Source organism: Micropterus dolomieu, linkage group LG05, assembly GCF_021292245.1.
Source record: "Micropterus dolomieu isolate WLL.071019.BEF.003 ecotype Adirondacks linkage group LG05, ASM2129224v1, whole genome shotgun sequence".
Lineage (NCBI taxonomy): Eukaryota > Metazoa > Chordata > Actinopteri > Centrarchiformes > Centrarchidae > Micropterus > Micropterus dolomieu.
The window spans coordinates 23,982,287-24,001,170 of record NC_060154.1 but is presented as its reverse complement, the minus strand read 5'-3'; the positions used below and the strand labels follow the sequence as shown (position 1 = coordinate 24,001,170).

General features: G+C 43.6%; 1 protein-coding gene across 1 annotated transcript; it reads left to right on the top strand.

Annotated features, from left to right (window-relative positions):
* Positions 1-658: 658 nt before the first annotated feature.
* On the top strand, positions 659-5,023 carry LOC123971201. Its single transcript, XM_046049898.1, has 5 exons — positions 659-777; positions 2,493-3,000; positions 3,837-4,204; positions 4,411-4,670; positions 4,806-5,023. Exons 2-4 carry the CDS (start codon positions 2,768-2,770, stop codon positions 4,599-4,601), a joined length of 792 nt encoding a protein of 263 aa, XP_045905854.1. The 5' UTR covers positions 659-777; positions 2,493-2,767; the 3' UTR covers positions 4,602-4,670; positions 4,806-5,023.
* The last annotated feature ends 13,861 nt before the right edge of the window (positions 5,024-18,884 follow it).

Genomic DNA, 18,884 nt, shown 5'->3' with positions numbered 1-18,884 from the left:
CATACAGAGGTAACAGCATGAAAACGCCATGGACACACTCAGCATGTGTGTTTCGATGTGTTTATTCATGAGCATGTGCTTACTATGGAAGAGGTCATTATTCCTGTGTGCCAGGCATTGAAGCTGCCCGTGACCTGCAGGTTAACAAGCCAGAGACCAGAGGAGCAACAAAACACACACATGCACACGTACTCAAACATATGCAGAGCTATGGCTTGATACTTTCCAGACGGGCCCTCTCTTTCTCTCCCTCCTACATTGCCTGGCACTCCCGCCCTCCCCACTCTCCACATCTCACACACACACACACACACGCACACAAACTAGCACCTTCCCCATCTCACTCAACCACGCTTATCAAATTTTTGCCCCTTCAGCTTCCCTTTCCCATACACAGACAAAACACTGCACCATCGCGTTCTTCTCTTTGTTTCTTCCTCACTCATGGTGTTCTTTAATCCTCCTTATGATCCACTGTGGCTACAATCTCACACTCCTGCAAGACCTGCAGGCCTTTTTGTGTAACAACTTACCAAGCACGAACAAGACAGAGAGGCACTGATAGGCAGTGAGACACATGAACAGATTGAAGGTCAGACAGACAAACAGAAACATGCGTGTTGACCTCAGGATCGGGCTGAACTTTAAGGAGCATTAGCCGCCTCGCAGTCGACACTCACCCTCGAGCTTTCCTCACTCCTGCTACAGCAAGGGTCAATGGACCCCCCACACACACTTGCACACAAAAGCGGGGACGTAAGGATAAAAGTGATGAAGGTATATGATACAAGTGCCTAGATAAATGCCATTGTTTTGATGGCACCTCGTAAATGTAGCATCCAGACAGGCTATTACTGAGAAGCGGGTTAGGGCCAGTTAGTGCTCTACGAACAGAGTGATGGATGAGAAGGTAAAAGTGCAATCACTCTCTGTGCTTATCTTTGTCTCTCTCTATCAATACCGCTGTCTTTCTCTTGCTTTTTGCTCCCCCTCGTACTTTCTATTAGAGACACATAGATCACCAGCTGCTGGCATATCACCTGAGTAATGGCTAAGGGTGTCTGGGCTTTAAAACAACCCCACTAGAGCGCCAAGAGCTTTATCATGGCGACAAGGCAAATGGCTGCTCACATAATAAAGTGTGCCTCTGTATATGTGTGTGTGTGTGTGGGTGATCATAACGCAAGGGACTTTGCCATTAAGAGGAGACATCAAACACAACCCAATAAGGATCACAGACCACCAGACCTGCTACATAGAGCAGAACTACTAGACCACTTTAAGTCATTAATAATGTTTTCAGCATGTGTGTGTGTGTTAGGTTCCCCAAGCCACACTCTCAATATTCTCAAGGAGTATTTACACTTTCACCCATTCACTTACAGTTTGTCCCATTCTTCTCTTCGGTAACTTTAAAGAGGTCTTTTTATGCTCCTTTTCAGGTTCAAAATCCTATTTAGGGGTTGTACCAGAACAGGTTTATATGGTTTCATTTTCAAAAAACACCATATTTTTTGTCATACTGCACATTGCTGCAGCTCCTCTTTTCATACTATGTGTTGAAGGCTTCGTTTTAGCTTTGGTGTGATGCATCTTACCTCTGCATAATCCTTGTTGGGAGTTGCACATGCGCAGTTCCTAGTTAAGGACTACTAGCCAATCAGAAGCAGAGTAGGGCGGGTTGTGAGAAGTCGGTAAACACGGCTTTGGTTCAGCTGTACATGTTCCCCTTACCAGCTTGGCAACATGGACTGGACTCTGGCTCACCAGAGTGGTGAGTTATTAATCTGTAACAGATGTATCTTTCATCTATAAACTTATAACTCTGTCTCTACATCACAGTAACAACTTTATGTCCATTGACTTCCCTGGAGGGTAGCTAGTGTTTGGAAGGGAGAGGAGAGGTGTGTGCTACTGTTTTTCCACCAGTGTTTTTGAGGGCATGTCAGACTAGCTGCTTGGTTATATGACGCACATTTTGCTTTCATCCATGTGACGTCACCATAGACTGTATATAAGAAGTGGACGTCGTGACATCACCCGTTGGTTTGTGGACTGCTGTTTTGAAGCCTCGAGTTTGGCCGATAGGATCTGCCATGTTGATTTTTTGCAACCAGCGGCACCTGACGTTGTTATGGTTTTGGCTTCGCTACCAAACCCCTTAACTCCGGGGCGGCTGTGGCTCAGGAGGTAGAGCCGGTTGGCTGTTAATCGGAAGTTCGGCGGTTCGATCCCTGGCTCCCCCTGGTTGCGTGTACAAGATACTGAACCCCGATTTGCCCCTGGCGGCTATTCCGCCAGGGGCAATGTATGTTAGTTTCCGTTTGAGCACTTAGGCTCGTGTGTGTGTGACTGGTGAATGCAGATGTAGTGTCGTGATGAGTGGTCGAAAAGACTAGAAAGGCGCTATACAAGTACGGAGCATTTACAAACTAGTGTTATCTGGAAACCACCATGAAGACATCTTGTTTAATGTTATCTCTGCCCCTCAGACCCTATCATTTTAGGGTTTCCCTGGCTCAAACTTCACAATCCCCATATCGACTGGGTCACCGGCAAGATTCTGGGCTGGAGCCCTTACTGCTCTTCCTCTTGTCTGCAATCCACATTACCCCCAGCAGTGGGCGCCACTCCCCCACAAGACTCTGAATCCCCGGAATTAACTGGAGTTCCCCCTGAATATCATGACCTGAAAAGGGTGTTCAGGATCTCGCGCTGTCTCTCCCACCTCACAGACCTTACGACTGCGAGATCAAACTGCTCCCCGATGCCCCACTTCCATCCAGCAGGCTCTACAATCTCTCTCACCCTGAGAGGGAGGCCATGGAGACATAAATCCGTGAATCCCTTGCCACTGATCAACTCTGCATTTGAACCCCTGCAGCAGGCCACGGTCTTCTCCAAACTGGATCTTCGCAACGCCTACCACCTGGTGAGGAGGTGGAGTGAGACGAATGGAAGACTGCTTTCAACACCCTGCTCGGCCACTTTGAGTACCAGGTAATGCCATTTTGGTTTAACTAATGCACCTGCAGTTTTCCAAAACCTGGTTAATGATGTACTTCACGACTTCTTGAACCATTTTGTTTTTGTATACCTGGACGATATTTAGATTTTTTCCAGGGATCTCGTTGAGCATGTTTCCCACGTCCGCCAGGTTCTTCATTGGCTGCTGGAGAATAAGCTTTATGTCAAGGCCGACAAGTGCAAATTCCACTCCAGTTCTGTGAGTTTTTTGGGCTACATCATTGGGCAGGGGCAGATGTAGGCAGACCCAGCCAAGATCCAGGCAGTGGTAGGGTGGCCAGTTCCGGGTTCCCGCAAACAGTTACAAATATTTTTGGGATTCGCTAACTTCTACCGTAGGTTTATCAGGGATTACAGTAAGGTCGCAGCCCCCCTAACCAGAGTAACCTCCACCAAATCACCTTTCTCCTGGCCCAGATTGCCTTTGACAGGTTAAAATCCCTGTTCACGTCAGCCCCCATCCTAGTGCATCCAGATCCCACCAAGCAGTTTATTGTTGAGGTTGACGTGTCGGACAGCAGGGTGGGGGCCGTGCGCTCTGGCCCCGGTCAGAAGATGCACCCTTGTGCTTTCTTCTCACGCCGACTAACCCCCGCGGAGAAGAATTACAATGTAGGAAACCGGGAACTTCTGGCGGTGAAGTTGGCGTTGGAAGAGTGGCGGCATTGGCTTGAAGGCTCTGAACAGCCCTTCATTGTATGGACTGATCATAAAAACCTCACCTACATTCAGACCGCCAAGAGGCTCAACTCTCGCCAGGCACGTTGGGCTTTGTTTTTCGGTCGATTTAACTTTTCCCTGACTTACAGACCCGGCTCTAGGAACACAAAGCCACATGCCCTCTCCAGGATGTTTCACTCGCCCACGGATACTCCCAGCCCTGACACCATCCTTCCTCCCAGCTGTGTTGTGGCAGCAGTTTCCTGGGAGATTGAGTCAGTCATAAGGGAGGCCCAACGTACCCACCTGGAACCAGGTAACGGTCCTGCTAACAGTTTCTTTGACCTCGATCCAGTCCGCTCTCAGGTCCTGCAGTGGGTCCACAACTCCCGTTTTGCCTGCCACCCCGGCTACCGGCATCGCCCCCCCTTCGGTGAGCTCCATCTGTTACCCATGCCTGGTCGACCGTGGTCTCACATTGCCCTGGACTACGTCACCGGCCTGCCCCCATCCCAAGGTAACGACACCATACTCACCATTGTAGACAGACTGACCATCTACCAAAAATATTTCCCTCAGGTCAGAGTCCAGAAAGCTGTCACCTCGGTTCATTGGTCCCTATACTAGAATCATAAATCCCTCAGCTGTCAGACTCCAATTACCTCGGTCAATGAGGATTCACCCCATCTTCCACGTATCCCAGTTGAAACCTGTGGTGTCCAGTCCCTTGTGCCCTCTGTCCAGGCCCCCTCCTCCCGCCCGGGTCATCGACAACCACCCTGCCTATTCTGTCCGGCGCCTGTTGGACGCGCGGCGCTGTGTGCGGGGCCTCCAGTACCTCGTGGATTGGGAGGGGTATGGTCCTGAGGAGAGACAGTGGGTTCCCCGTTCTTCCATCCTCGATGCTGGCCTGATTAGGAACTTCCATCGGGCCCACCCTGGCAGGCCTGGTAGGGTTGCTGGGAGGCTCCCATAGGAGAGGGGTACTGTTATGGTTTGGCTTCGCCCTCTTTTCCCTTCCCTGCTGTCTCTGTCAGTCGTGTCTGTCTAGTCCTGTCTCTACATATCTTGAGTATTTTGTGCGATCTCGCCTAACGTCTTGTTTTTCCATCTCACAGTTACCCCATGTGCGGAGTCGCTGCCTGCCTGCCTGCCTGCCTGCCTGCACACTGATTCACCTGCCTGTCTGCTCTTTGCCCGCAAGCCTGTCTGTCTGCCCTGACAGAGTCCAGAAACACTGTCGACAGATTCTCTCCTTGCCTGGAATTCCTCGCTACCTCCCCAACCCTTTGGCTTTCCCTGTGCACATTAATAAATTCTGCCTGTGTTCTCATAACCGTTTTGTGTCTGCACTTGAATCCTTTTCAGTGGAACCTAACAGACGTGACCACATTTGGACGACACGGTGGAGCTAACGGCCGTGTGGAGCAAGCTAGCTTGCTTAGCTAAGTGCATCTGTAATTCATGTTAACTGTCATTTTAATAGGGCTGACAATTTTGTCTACCAAACAACAATCTTAAAACTAAATATACTCACCAGAGAAAGTGAACAGCCAACTCCTAGTAAGCTTTTTCAACGGCGCTGCTTAAATTTACACAGTGGCGTGGGTACGAGTCACTCTAGCCTGATTGACAGGTCACCATGGTAATGACTTCATCATAGATAATCCCGCCCTGAAGAATACTCTGCTTTGTGGTGTATTTTCCTCTAAATGGGGCCATAATTTACCAAATGAACATCATGTTGTATTGAGAAGACAAGAAACGAGTGATTGAGACCATAAACTCATGAGGAAAGTGTTTACTGAGGTAATAAATCAGGTCAGAAGTAGGGTCATTTTAACATTATTTCTAATGGAGCTGGACTTCTTTTTGCAACCAGGAGAGTCTCCCCCAGCTGGCCGTTCAATAGAATGCAGGTTTAAGGGACTTCCACGTTTGCACAAGTTTGCTGACCGGAAGCTTCCCGCTTGGTCGTCACAGGGATGAAAGGGAAAAGGCTGGACTACAAACGAGCTGTTTTCAGGCAGTTCAGAGCAGTCTTTTCACAGTGGGAGATGGGCAGTCCCTTTGGGCTGGACTTTAGGCTTTTTCACTTTGCAAACCTATTACATTCACAAAAAAAGATATAATTGAATGAAGGAGAGGGAAAAAGCCAAAAAACATAATACGACCTCTTAAAAAGAATAGTTGCAGATATTTTTGCAAATATGCTTGTTCATTTTCTTGCTAAAAGTCAGAGGATATCAATACATACAACTCGTGAACTTGAGCGATCTTCTTATCTAATTCTCAACTTATTCTTATTTCACACGGTCTGACAGTACCATATACTGTATATTCTGTATCAGCTTGTTCCAGCTCTTCATTGAAACAACATGATGTTTACATTGAGTGGAATGGCTGCACTATTTAATTAAACAGAAATATTATCTTACACACATTTTTCCAAAATTCAGTCTAGCATACTTTGTATCATTGGAAACTTCAGGACTTCCACTGGAATTACTACAATTACAACTAGAATTTAAATAATGATCTATGGGTTGTAGCAATGGTGGGTAACTGAGGTTAATGGCCATACAGCACTTAAGGAAAAGTAGACCAAAATGATTCACAAAAGTTCCATTTCGGTTCTAATCCCGGGAAAAATATTTCCAGGATCCAGATTAATACAAATTTAAGAAGCAGTATTAATGCTCACAGTGATAGAAATCATTTTGACCTGGTTACTGACCACCAACAGCATCTGTACAAGTACTCCTCATGTTATCCCTGCACAGAAACCTGATTTGGACTTTACAAGAGAGGGTAAAATAAAAGTAAAAAAAAAAAATAAAGCAGAGAGGAAAAAGATAGAGGCCTCACAATTCCCCAAACCATGTTTCTGTTTTTTATGCTGTGTGTTCTTTTCCACTGGTTTATTTTTCTTTAAGCAGAGGGCAGTCAATGTGAGAGGGCAGAGGGAAGGTGGCTGTGAAACCCTGTCGATGGTGGAAGAGAGAGCGAGTGCCACGCACTCTGTGTGTGTGTGTGGCATTTTGCGCTTTTGTGTGTGTTGAGTGTGATGTGGTGGAGAGAGCAGAGGAGGGGGGCCCAAAGAATGGGTGGATGGAGAAATTGGAAGAGGGAGAACGAGCGGAGAGACGGAGGTTGAAAAAAAAGAGAGGTGACATGGCGTTGCTATAGCAACTGTTTAGGGTTTGGATGATTTTCCCAAACCATAATGGGCTAGTTTGGAGTATAATGAAACCAGTCTGGCTTTCCTGGCTCTCACACCCCGGGTCATGTGCGCGCACACACACACACACACACACAGAAACACACACAGACACACACACACACACACACACACACACACACACACACACAGAGCTGAGAGTAACACATGTTTTGCATTAGTACTTGTTTATGTTCATCCAACAGTGGGAGAGCAGAGCCATGGTTAACTATCAATTAAAGCGATGATCATAAAACAAGCACTTGTAAATAAACACTGCCAAGCTAACATAGAGAGAGAGGCGTGGAAAGACTAAAAGAACACCGTATTTAATAACACAGATATATCTGCCTGTTCCTGAAAAAAAAGGTTTCTTTAATGAAGAATCTCTGAGTGCTTTAAGATATTAAAGTTCTCTTAAAATGACAGATATAAGACCCCAAGTCTTTGCTACACACAGTTTAATATGCTGGAGAACAGAGATATATTCCTTTCTCATGTTATAATGTAGCTTGCAGGCTTCACCCCACCAGGAACCAGAGAGTTTTCTGGGTTACTGCTTTCAATAAGTACGCTTATAAAACTTTGTGTGTTAATGGGGCTTTAAGCCAGCATATGTTACACATGGAGAGTAATAAGTCTCTGTGTGTGTGTTAAAAGAAGTTTGGAGGTGTGTGTCAGAGTGTGTGTATGTGATTTAATGTCTCCTCTGTCTGAGTATAATGAGCTCCCCTGGGCCTCCCTCACCTTCCACCCCTCCTTCCAATGCCTCCATCGCTCCCTCGCTTTTCCTCTTTTTCACTAAACTTGGCCCTATTAACCCCTCACTTCCCCCCACATGTTTATTTAAGTAAGGGGCGGTGGGGAGGAAAGGTGAGTCGACTGCCTGTACACATGTTTGTTTATGCATAGGTAGGGCAAAGGTTTGAGGAGGAGGAAATGTGGGGCGAGAATGAGCTGGTGCAACTTTGATTTTTGTGTTTGGGTTCCAACAAATGGCCACATTTGCCACAAGACAAGGAGACAAAGGCTTAGACTTCGGGTCAGTGGCTTCACACCTTGGACTGACCCAGTGGCCATGATGCATGAGGTCAACTCTATCGCTCAAGTGCTGAACATGAAGCTGCTGAGGGTGGCTGCTCATCCAGGCTTCCAGGCTGACAAGAAACTTTAGGGGATCAAGGGTCAGGAGCTGCCCTTTTGCTGGTGTTTGTGTAGGTGTGGGTGTATCCCACCTGAGGGTGCAGGTGAACACATATTTTGTGACACGACCAAACTGCTGTCAGCAAGCACACTTTGCAAACTAACATACCCTCAAAAAGTTCACCATTTTCACCGCTGGTCAGCATTTGACTTCAGGTTGACACACTGACATTTGACTATATTATGAATAAAAAAACTCTTGATATGATTCTGACCTGAGAACAGCGGTTGCAACTGACCTTTGTTTATTAGATCTGAGAGATTTTTCCGCCAATTACTTTTGACATCTTAAAGGAATAGTTCGACATTTTGGGAAATACGCTTATTCTCTTTTTTTTTCTAACCTTAGATGAGATTGATATCACTCTTATGTCTGTGCGGTAATTATGAAACTGGAGCCAGCAGATGATTAACTTAGCTTAGCACAAAGACTGGAAACAGGTAGAAACAGCTAGCCTGGATTTGTCCAAAGGAAACAAAATCCACTCACAAGCACCTCCAAAGCTCTTTATTTTTTATTTGTTATTATCAGGGGAGCTTCACTGAGAGGAAGCCTCTCTCCTGATCGCATTCACACTGTTACACATTCACCCCTGGAAGCTGACCAGTAGAACCACAGTCTGATCTGCTGGCCACTGTGCAGCTCCACTGGAGCATTGGGGGTTAGGGCCTTGTTCAAGGGCACATCAGTGGTGGTAAATGAGAGAGGGGAAGCACTGCTTGTTCACTTTCCACACCCAGATTTATCCTGCCGGTCTTTGGACTGTACCGGTGAGTTCGCCTTAACTCTTTAATTCTTGTTTCTTTAGTCTGTCCAAATACCATAGTGTAAAAATTTCAGGGGGTTATGTGCCAGACTATTTCTGGGCTGTGACCAGGAACTTTCTGGAGTCTGCACCTGGTGACTGTTCCCATGGAAGAGATATTTTGTTTGCCAGAGCCAGATTAGCTCTTTACAGCAGATAGAGTGGTTTCGATCTTCTCGTCTAACTCTTAGAGAGAAAATGAATAAGTGTATTTCCCAAAATGTTGAAATACTGAACAATATCTTCTTCCCAAAGAGGTGGCACAGGGACAGCAACATGTTTAACACCATTGCTACAGGGTGAGTGTCACCTCACTTGTGGCACCTGAGCTAATCTGTGACTCTGAACAACAAACCGAAAGTCAAATATTTGCTATTTATTCTTGGATTATGGACAAACCTACCTGATTCAGTGGCAGCGGGTGTTAGAATGGTACAAATATCTCACTTGTTTGAGTAACCTCTGATATTTATAGCGCTCTCAAAGGCCTCGGTCGTATTAATTCTTGTTGTGGTACAGTATTTGCATAAGGGTGATTGGGGCAGTAGCGATGTGGTCACAAGCAGGGATAAAGTGATTAGATCTGAAGCTCAGTCCAAGACATTCTTTGGCTCTCTGCATTGCACCTGATTTACTAAACTAAAATAGAGTATTACAGATCCTGCTAATGTAACAGATATCCCACAGGGCTACACATTCATTTCAAAAATTAAATGTGATTTAATACAAACCGATTAAAAAGAAAGCAGCTGTGATTTCTGATTTTGCTGCTCCTGTTGAGTAATTGAGCCACTTTTATGGTGGGGAAATGTTTTTGAGCAGCTTTAGTTGTGTCCAGTTTGAGGTACAGCCCCGGCAGCTCAGGCCACCGAACAGGAGTGTGACCTCAGCAGGGATTTCCCCGCTGCCTTACTCTTTCTGTTATCACTAACCTTTATCCCTCTTCCCAGCTGCTAGTTAGTGGGAGCCATTTAGGCCTCTTATAGCAGGATTAGTGCCATGCTTCAACGTCATTGCACCTGATCTCAGTCCAGCCGTCTCGCTGTTATGACATCACAGCCATGTTGTCAAGGGGAACAGGGCCGGAAAATCTTTTTCCCTTGCTCTGTCTTTTGAAAAACATTGCTGCCAATGGATTACTGTACGAAAGGGCAAGCTATTTTGGAAAGTGACAATCTGATCGCACTGATACTGAAAGAGGGAGAGAGAAAATAAAAGAGAAAGAGACTGAAGTGAAAGAGAAATATAACAAACAGAAAGAGAAATACAGGTTGAGTCATCCAGCCTGACAACAACATCCACCTATGAAGATGTATTGTTTTAAACAAATAGGGACACTTGGGGGACAGACAGACAGACAGACACAGTCAGCAAAGCTAAGACAGGACGACGCCAGTAGGAAATAGAACGAGGTGGATGGAGGTGAAAAGCAGACAGAAAAATCACAGGTCTTTTCAAGTGTAGCCCAGCGTTGGTTAAGTCTCAGAGCTGCTGCCAGGGTGCAGTTCTCAGTGCCACTCCAGCACAGTGAGCCTTTGTAACTCCGGTTCTCAGAGGAGCTCAGTGTTGCTCCAGCTGGCCCTTACCCAGCCAGGTTTTCTCATGTCGGACCACTGACAATCAGGCACGGTGGGGCATAGTGGATGCGGGGGAATTTTGAGCATGCTTTTTTGTTTTTTACTTTCCAAAATAGCAACTAAAATCTACTTGATACCATTTACAGAACACACTGGGCAAAAGCCACAGATCACAGCTCCAGCATTTTAACAGCAAACAGAGCCCTTTTTAAATAGAGGTCTTTGTTTTATTGTGTTCACTGTGGTTACTACTCTGCTGGGAGCTCTAAATACAGAAGAAACAATACTTATACTGTACCACATTGAATAGTGTTATATACCAATACTAACATATGTGCTGAAGGGCTCATGTTTGGCAGCTCTAAGTTTTAACATGGATGGCAAGTAACAATCTAATCAAAAGTACCTCGTTACTGTGTTTGAATAGCTTGTTTTATGCACTTTTTCTCATTGCGACATTTGTTATTTTACTTACACTTAGGTAGATTTTAATGAAAGTGTACCAAAACCCTGTGTCAGTCTGGAGGATAATCATGTATAATCAATATTTTAACAATGGATCACATGATTATTTGCATGTGAAAGGAGTCGGTCATAGTGACGAAACCAGAGAATTACCACCTTATTCTGCAGTTCCCCTTTTAGCATCTTTCAGCTCATTGTTTCGGTTATCCAACCCTTTCATAAGCCTAATTTTCACAGCTGTTTTCCCTAAAAACCTACAGCATGCTATCTGTCCAGTACCAAACAGCAGTTAGCGACTAGCTGGTAAACACAAAACACATAATGTAGTGGAGCATTTAGCAGCTAACGACACTCTAAAAGTAGAGTGAATATTGGACTTGCATTCATCAGGTGAACAGAAACACAAATCCAAATGAATGATGCTTGCTCTGTATGCATGTGTAAATAAACATTGTGTCTACATTTTACCCTTTGTAAATGTAGACACTTTTTCTTGCACACCAGCACTTCTTTTAACCTGCCAATCGCCCACAGAGCTGGGCCACCTGGGCCCTGCAAATTATGCAAAGGCCCCGCCTCCGCCTCTTGTCAAAGTGGATGTCAATGTTTACAAGTTCAGTGAGAGGATGCTGTCTTGAAAAGAGAAAAAAAAAACACACCATGAAAGTGAATTATGGAAACAGCAATAAGGTACACTTGTGTTTTCTCCATGTTTGATGTCAGCAGACATCAGATGCAGCATTAAATTGGTGTACTAGCGGAAGTGCTCTGTCTTGCTAACGTTATCTGGCTAGCACATATATTGGTCCGTCTGTGTTTTGCTTGCTTGCCAGACACTTCCATTGCTGTGTTCTGTAACTTTGTGCGTGACATACTTACATTTGATAAACACCAACGGAGAGTGGAGTTTAGAAACACGTGGACATGTGTTCTTATATGCGCATGCACCAAATGAAACTTGCGTACTCCAGCAGCAGCCTCTGTGGGACCAGTCCAGACAATATGTGGGCGTGATGGCACTCCTCCTAGTCGCACATTATTTTAAAACAAGACAATGATTATCTGGCTCTCTGTTGAGGTTTAATTACAACTCTGGACTAATGCAAGATGGAAAGCAATGGACTGACATTTACTACTGATTAAAAATTGAATTTAAAATGCTGATTAGCTGGACATACTGGGCAACATGCATGCACATCTCTCAGGAAATAATAACCATCAAGAATTCAGTTAAGCCAGAGTATAAATAGTATTTTATATTTGAAAATGTTTATAAAGAACTCTCTCTGTTGTTTATACCTCATTCTGTAGTGTATAGGTATACTTATTCTTAGACCAACAGATGGAGCTAACTGCTAATCGTTACATTAACCTTACAATACATTTTTAATAATTTCAAAATGTTTTACTCTAATAACTGAAATGGCTGTCCCCCTGGTTAAAATAAATGTATGTTGTGAACATCAGTAATATCTTCTAGTATCTTTCATTCCCTGTAGAAATGTAATACTTCATGATTTGCTGATACCGGCCGACACACGGCAACATGTGAATAATGGAAATACTGGCACATCTTTTTCCACTTTAAGCGCCATAAATAAGCAATTGTTATATAAGCAACAACTATGCTATATAAGCTTGGAAGATAATAATATCTCAGTGTTGACAGCTTATTATCAAAGGGCACACAACAAAAGTTTGTGTATGACAAAAAGATATTCCCTCCTTTGGTGTTTTAATGATGGTGGTGGAGAGAATGCTGTCTAACACGTCGGTCCATAATATAGCAAATGATGCTTATCATTTTCAAACTCATCCAACCAGTCAATTACTATTCCCTGGATGAAAGCATCTGCACTCGTTATGTTTCTCCAGTCATTTATTCAGATTTTACTTTGATTTGTCACCTGTCCATAACGGGGTTGTCTAAAAGTCTGAGATGACCCCAGCTTCCCCATCAATAGCAGCGTTCATCATTCAGTAACATGCAGTCTCCGTCTATTCTGTCAGAATTGACAGGTTAATATAAATCACAACCTAAAAGCAAGGAAACAGCAGCAGCCTTGCAGCTCCTCCTCTCCTTCCACTCCTTCTGCACAGATGCACAGATAAGAGCAAACAATATACCTCTTTGAATGCAGACAAGGACGAAAGAAGTTTGACTGATGAGCACGCTCACACCCGCACACACATTAGCAGGCTTGTCGATGTTTGTGACAGGCACGAAGTGTGTTATCATCTCTCTTTATCAGTCTCTGACAGGAAGTAAGGCTGCACTCTAAATTACACGTCTTTGTGTCCCTAATCCTGTCTGCTGCACATAGTTGCTTCTTAACCGTCTCTCTACAAAACAAAGCCTCTTTACATTTTACGGTTGAAGGAACAAGTTATTGCAGGTACACACACACGCACATATACACTGAAGCTTTTCCTAAGCGATGAGATGTTTGTGATGGAGCCGTATGTATAAAACAAGCAGTCAGCTGAAAAGGGCACTTTGCCACTTGGCACACGGCCATTTTCCATTTACCGTCCCCTCCTCTCTCCTCCATTCCACCCTGCGTGCATCAACCTGGAGTTATTTCCACCTTGCTTCTCTCTTTCTTTGGAATGCACACTTTTAGATATCACCACACATCAGTCCATCACACAGTGAGTGTGTTTGGGCGTAGACCTACCCTAATGTTAGTGTATAGCCAGATTTAGGAATAAGAAAGTGTCTCGGTTTTAGTGATCACATTGTCAGAGGAGAGGAGGAGGAACGAGGACAGATGTGGAGAGGGAATGAGCTGTGGGAAAGATTACTAGGACAGCTGCAGGCGGAGCAGCTACTCTTACAATAGTTTGGCAGGAGTTCAGATTTCAGCTTTGTACCACCCTTATTTTCAGCTCCTCTCCTTCCTCACAGTTGTGCTTTTCTCTGCCTGCCTAAATCTGTATGAATGCTGTCAAATCAAGCATTTTTAACCATCTATTCTCCTTCAGTTGTATTAGTGCCTTTCTTTCTCCATCTCCTGCCTACATATCCTATCTTTGCCATTTGCCAAAAGCACAAAACGCACTTAAAGTGGGCCTGCAGTCAGTTTCTGAAGGTCAGGTTTGATGCGACAGCAAGTGGAGAGTGTGTGTGTGGGGGGGGGGGGGGGGGGTTGCGCTGGCCATGATCCATGAGTCCTCCACAATAAGACGTCATGATGAAAGACAGCGAGAGTTGAAGTGAAGCATTGTGGTGAGTGGAGACTAGTATCATGATGTAAACATGCACACAGGCCCCACAGATGTGGTTACCTGGCACAGAGATAAATGATCACTTTTCTAAATCACCTCCGCAGCCAACATGTGCGTCAGTGTATGTTTCACTTTGAACTCACACCCATGTCTCAAGCCATCCTATTGGTGGATGTGGCTTTGATGACGGGAACTTGAGAACAGATAAAAGACTCAAGAGTTTATCTAAAATCTTCAGATTTTTTGTATTTGTAGCTTCACACTGGATTCTCTTTTTCTTTTTTCTTTTTTTGCCAAAGTTGGCACGTTTAAAATGTGTCAGGCTTTTGTGCAACTAAGTGTCAAAGTGTGTTCAGATTGAATGTGACACAGTGCGGTTGCATGTAATGTCAATTGTTGAATGTCAATCCAAATGTAGCCAACTTTTTAACATAATTTCCATTAAGTCATCAGAAGAAAGTATAAACTGATGGCTGGATTGGGTGCACTCTTGTGTTGTCCAAAATATAGATTTTTTATACATATCTATTCTGCATATTTTAAACAGTACTTATTTTCCACAGTATCGCTACTGAAAATGCGCTTCTCTCCTCTCCCCAACAGCTGAAAACAAAAAAACACACCTCTGCAGCGCATACATAGTCCCACCTCCTCTCACTCACAGTGCCATCTGCTCATCATTCGTCTACTTCGCTCCAGTTGATTCACTTTTTTCCCTGACTTTTCACGTTACGTATTTTTCCTGCAAGAGTGTGCTGTGATTGGCTAGTAGTAAAAGAAAAGTGTTTGGCTTGTAGCCTACTCATCGACATTATTAGATAAGATAAAGATAAATTTTGATATCTACAGAGGAAGTGCAGCTCACTTTAACCTTTGTAAATATGACATTTGCTCCTCAGCAAATAGTGTATTTATAACCATACTTTTTTTCTGTAAACATTACACTCAGTGTTGAGCCCAATAACAAAATAAGCAAGATGATTTCAATGCAAAAAAAGCTGTATGAAAAACTGTATGATGCAAATTTTGAGGATTAAACACTTAATGTCCTACATTCTGGAGAAACACAAAATTCAGGTGGCAGGTGAAAATTCAGAATATAAAGGAACATAATGCAGTTATTGGCAAGTGCCATTTTTGGACAATGCACATTTGTTTCTTCTATATTTACAGTGCATGGCATTATTTCTTATTATGCAAATAAACCATTCAGCTGTATTTTTCAGAACATTTTTAATAAATGCTTTCAAAAAGTGATCAAGACAAAATCAACCTTTCAAAAGTGGTGGGGACACATCGCAAGCGTCCCTAGTGTAAATGATACCTACCTCATTTTGGGTAGATGCAGTGATGGCCCATGGTTGCTGCATTTTTTTAAAGTAAAGTAAAGTCAGTAAGTAAATTAACTGGTGCTGTTCTGCTTGAAACACAGTACTGTTAACTTCACTTAGTTTTTAAGATTAGTTGATTAATTATTTAGTAATTATATTTAGTCATTTAATCAAGGTTGTGTATTTCCCCCCGTGGTATTGAATATCGATATTTTTCAATGTATTGTATCGAAGTTAGAAATTCCATTACCATGACAAGACTAGCGCACTGAGATAAACAGTTGGTGCTAATCCAGCGAATATCTCTTCACAGTCCGCTGGCTGTCTGTTCTGTGTGCACTGAAAATAAATCCAGTGTTTGTACTCAGCCCTGGCTCTGTTAATAGGAAACAAAGTGCCCTACACCCCGCCACACAACACTATCCCAGCCGTTACAGCCATGATTTGTGTCTCAGGTAACATTAAATGAATTGCCCACGGACATACAGCTTACTTTCTAGTTTGCCAAGACAATATCTGATGATAGTAGCAGGAGAGTTGTCACTTCTTCAGTGACTTTATATATGTCATAACTTATTGATTAAGTCTGTTTCTGCTGCACTTTGTTGCATTTTGTTTTTATTGATACACCAACTCACCTCGTCTTTTGCGATTACATTTTTTAAATCCTGTTTATTGAAAATAAACACAGGTGAATGGAAAAGCACTTAATGGAAAGACACAAACACGCAATTTGCTTGGGACAGTGCAAACTGAGGCCAAGATCCTGAGCTTTGAGTTAAGTCAGAGGCTGAGCTGGACACAGACAGAAACACAGTTGGTACATATATTGTCAGGTACTTACAGCTAACCTCTGTATGATCGTCACATTGGCTAATTGGAGCTAATCACAGCCCGTCCTCACAAACAACTGTATTGGTCGTTTGTTCAAGCAGCTTATTACGACCCAAATTTACATTTATTGTTAGGGAGGAACCTCTTGTGGCCATAACCATAACGGAATAGTGTTGTTGCCTTAACCTAACCAAACTGCCAAACCTTTCACAACGTTAACCACATGTTTAACATCAAGTGAGTTATGCAACATACTCAAGGTCCGGTACACCTGTCGTTGGTACTTTCTGTCCAAAAGTCCAAAAAACTGTCAAGTATGACGTTATGGGGACTCATTGGCAATCGACCTATTTTGTCGTGTTGGCGAATCAACACAGACTGCTCAGTGGTCCAGTGGTAAAAATTTGAAAGATCTACAATATGAATATTCACTTTGCTTTCTCCCTGGACACACCTTAGCCTGAAAAGAGGAGGAACAGAAAAGAGAAACCTTTGCAGCATCAGGTAAAATCATTCTTTCCTTAGCATTATTATTTATTGTTGAGTTAGATGGGGGGGTTTTCTAAACAGTTATCTTGGTTTCAGTTATCATTTTCACATGCTGACCAGTTTTACCAAACTGGCAAAAAGAAAATCACAAGATCTCAGCATGCCTCACCATATGTGTGTAGACTGTGGAGCATCTGTCTGTCCACAAAAGAGTCTCACAAAGGACGAGAAACCCCCATTTAGCCACACACACACACACACACACACACACACACACACGCACGCACACACACACACACACCAATTCCGCTCAGTGGAAACTTGATCCCCTTCATATTTCCAGTTCAATCGTTGAGAGAAATGCCTGAGAAATGCAATTTAGTAGAGAGGCTTGGCAACTAAAACAACAACGGCAGCAAACCTAATGAACTTTGTGAGAAAAGATGAAAAGAAATTAGGCTGCATGCAGATGTAATGTATGTGTGTGAGTATGAATGAAGACAGGTTCCCATAGTGTGGTTTCACTTAGAAGGAACGCTCTTTCTTCTGCTGTTTAGAGAAGAAAAAATGATCGCAATTGTTTTTGCATGTGCACGTAGTCAAGCATGAGCTGCTTATCTTAAAAATGGGTTAATCATGGTTTTTATCAAGCATAATGATTTGGGAAGCGTTTTTCATTGATTTTAATGGGTACATGTGATGGGGAACCACTGCATACTGAAACCTTGTGACCTTGTTTTTGGTGAAAGCTAAAGTGATTTGTTCCTCGACAGTGACTAGTGACCACTGCACAGGTCTTTCTTTCACCAATATTGTAGCATAATATATTATCCATCAGGGTGGGGAAAGACATAACTGTTTGTTTTTGTTTCACCATGAACCTTTAACAGTGCAAAAAGGTCTGGGGGGGATGGATGATGGATAGAGTAGGGGACAGAAAACGTTGCAAATACAGAAAAGACAAAAGGGGAGCAGCCCCAAAAGTATGTCCTAACTGATCTCTTTTTTAAGGCGTAGGATCTTGGTGCTTTTTAATATTCCAAATGTAGAATAAAGTTCAGGACATTATTCTTGTTCATTTCTCCCCATCAACTGAATGGTCGTGCACTGGCAGGTAGGCAGGCACTCTCTCGTTGGAGCAGCGCAAGCTCGCCAAGCTATAAAAGCAACTATAAAAATCACCTCCAGAACCAGCTCAGATGCTGACCATATGGCTGCGAGTTTAACAAGGACAAACTGCACCTCCTCACAGCTGCCTGCTCTCTCGGGTTCAATCCTTCCCTTTTTCTTCTTTAATTCCCTACCCATGTATCCAAGCTGTCCCCTTTCCTGACTAGTCCATATCTGCTTATTCAGTTCATTTTTGTTTTTAATTTTGTTGCCAGTGTCTGCCACAGCAGAGCTGAATGTGAAGAGTTTTACTTTATCATGTGCTGCAACTTTCCGACAGTCTAAACCACAAAAGTTCAGACTTTTTCTTTTGGTGCTCTATTGAGCTAATGATGGTAATTTACCTGCCACCTATAGCAGCTATGTCCTTCTGAGTTAAGGAATACCTTGCTCAGTAGTTTCAGTGGCAACAACCATACATTTAACATAACTTTTTGTTTTAATTAACTGAACACACATAATAAAATTTAAGATGGAAGTGCCACCTTTTCTTCAACTTTTTATTCATTTGTCAACAATGAAGATTTCAGTCTCAAAGTGCAATTCCCCAAGGCCCCTTTTCTTTTCAGCTAGGCTTCAGGTCTGCTGCCCTGTCATTAGCTCTGAGCTTTAATTAACGGACACACCTGTCACCACGCTGCACACAGACACAGCAGGTCATACTGCGGACACTGGGGAATTCCCGCTAAAACTCTATTAGACATCGGATTACCCAGCCTGCGTATAGCTGCTCCAAAGAATGCAGCGCTGTCAAATCTTTTTCCCCCTAGGTGTTGCGGTTGAGGTAGCAGGCTTGTGTATTTTTGCACACAAAGTGCAGAGACGTGGATGAGTGAGTGGGTGGGGAGCAATGCTAATGGGGACATCTGTGGGA

What these genes read in the sequence shown, in the direction of transcription:
- LOC123971201 (XM_046049898.1), top strand. Translation starts at nt 2,768, where the DNA reads ATGCCCCACTTCCATCCAGCAGGCTCTACAATCTCTCTCACCCTGAGA. An exon ending in TCGGCCACTTTGAGTACCAG is followed by an intron (nt 3,001 to 3,836) that starts GTAATGCCATTT and finishes CCTGACTTACAG; the next exon opens with ACCCGGCTCTAGGAACACAA. An exon ending in CGGCCTGCCCCCATCCCAAG is followed by an intron (nt 4,205 to 4,410) that starts GTAACGACACCA and finishes TGTGGTGTCCAG; the next exon opens with TCCCTTGTGCCCTCTGTCCA.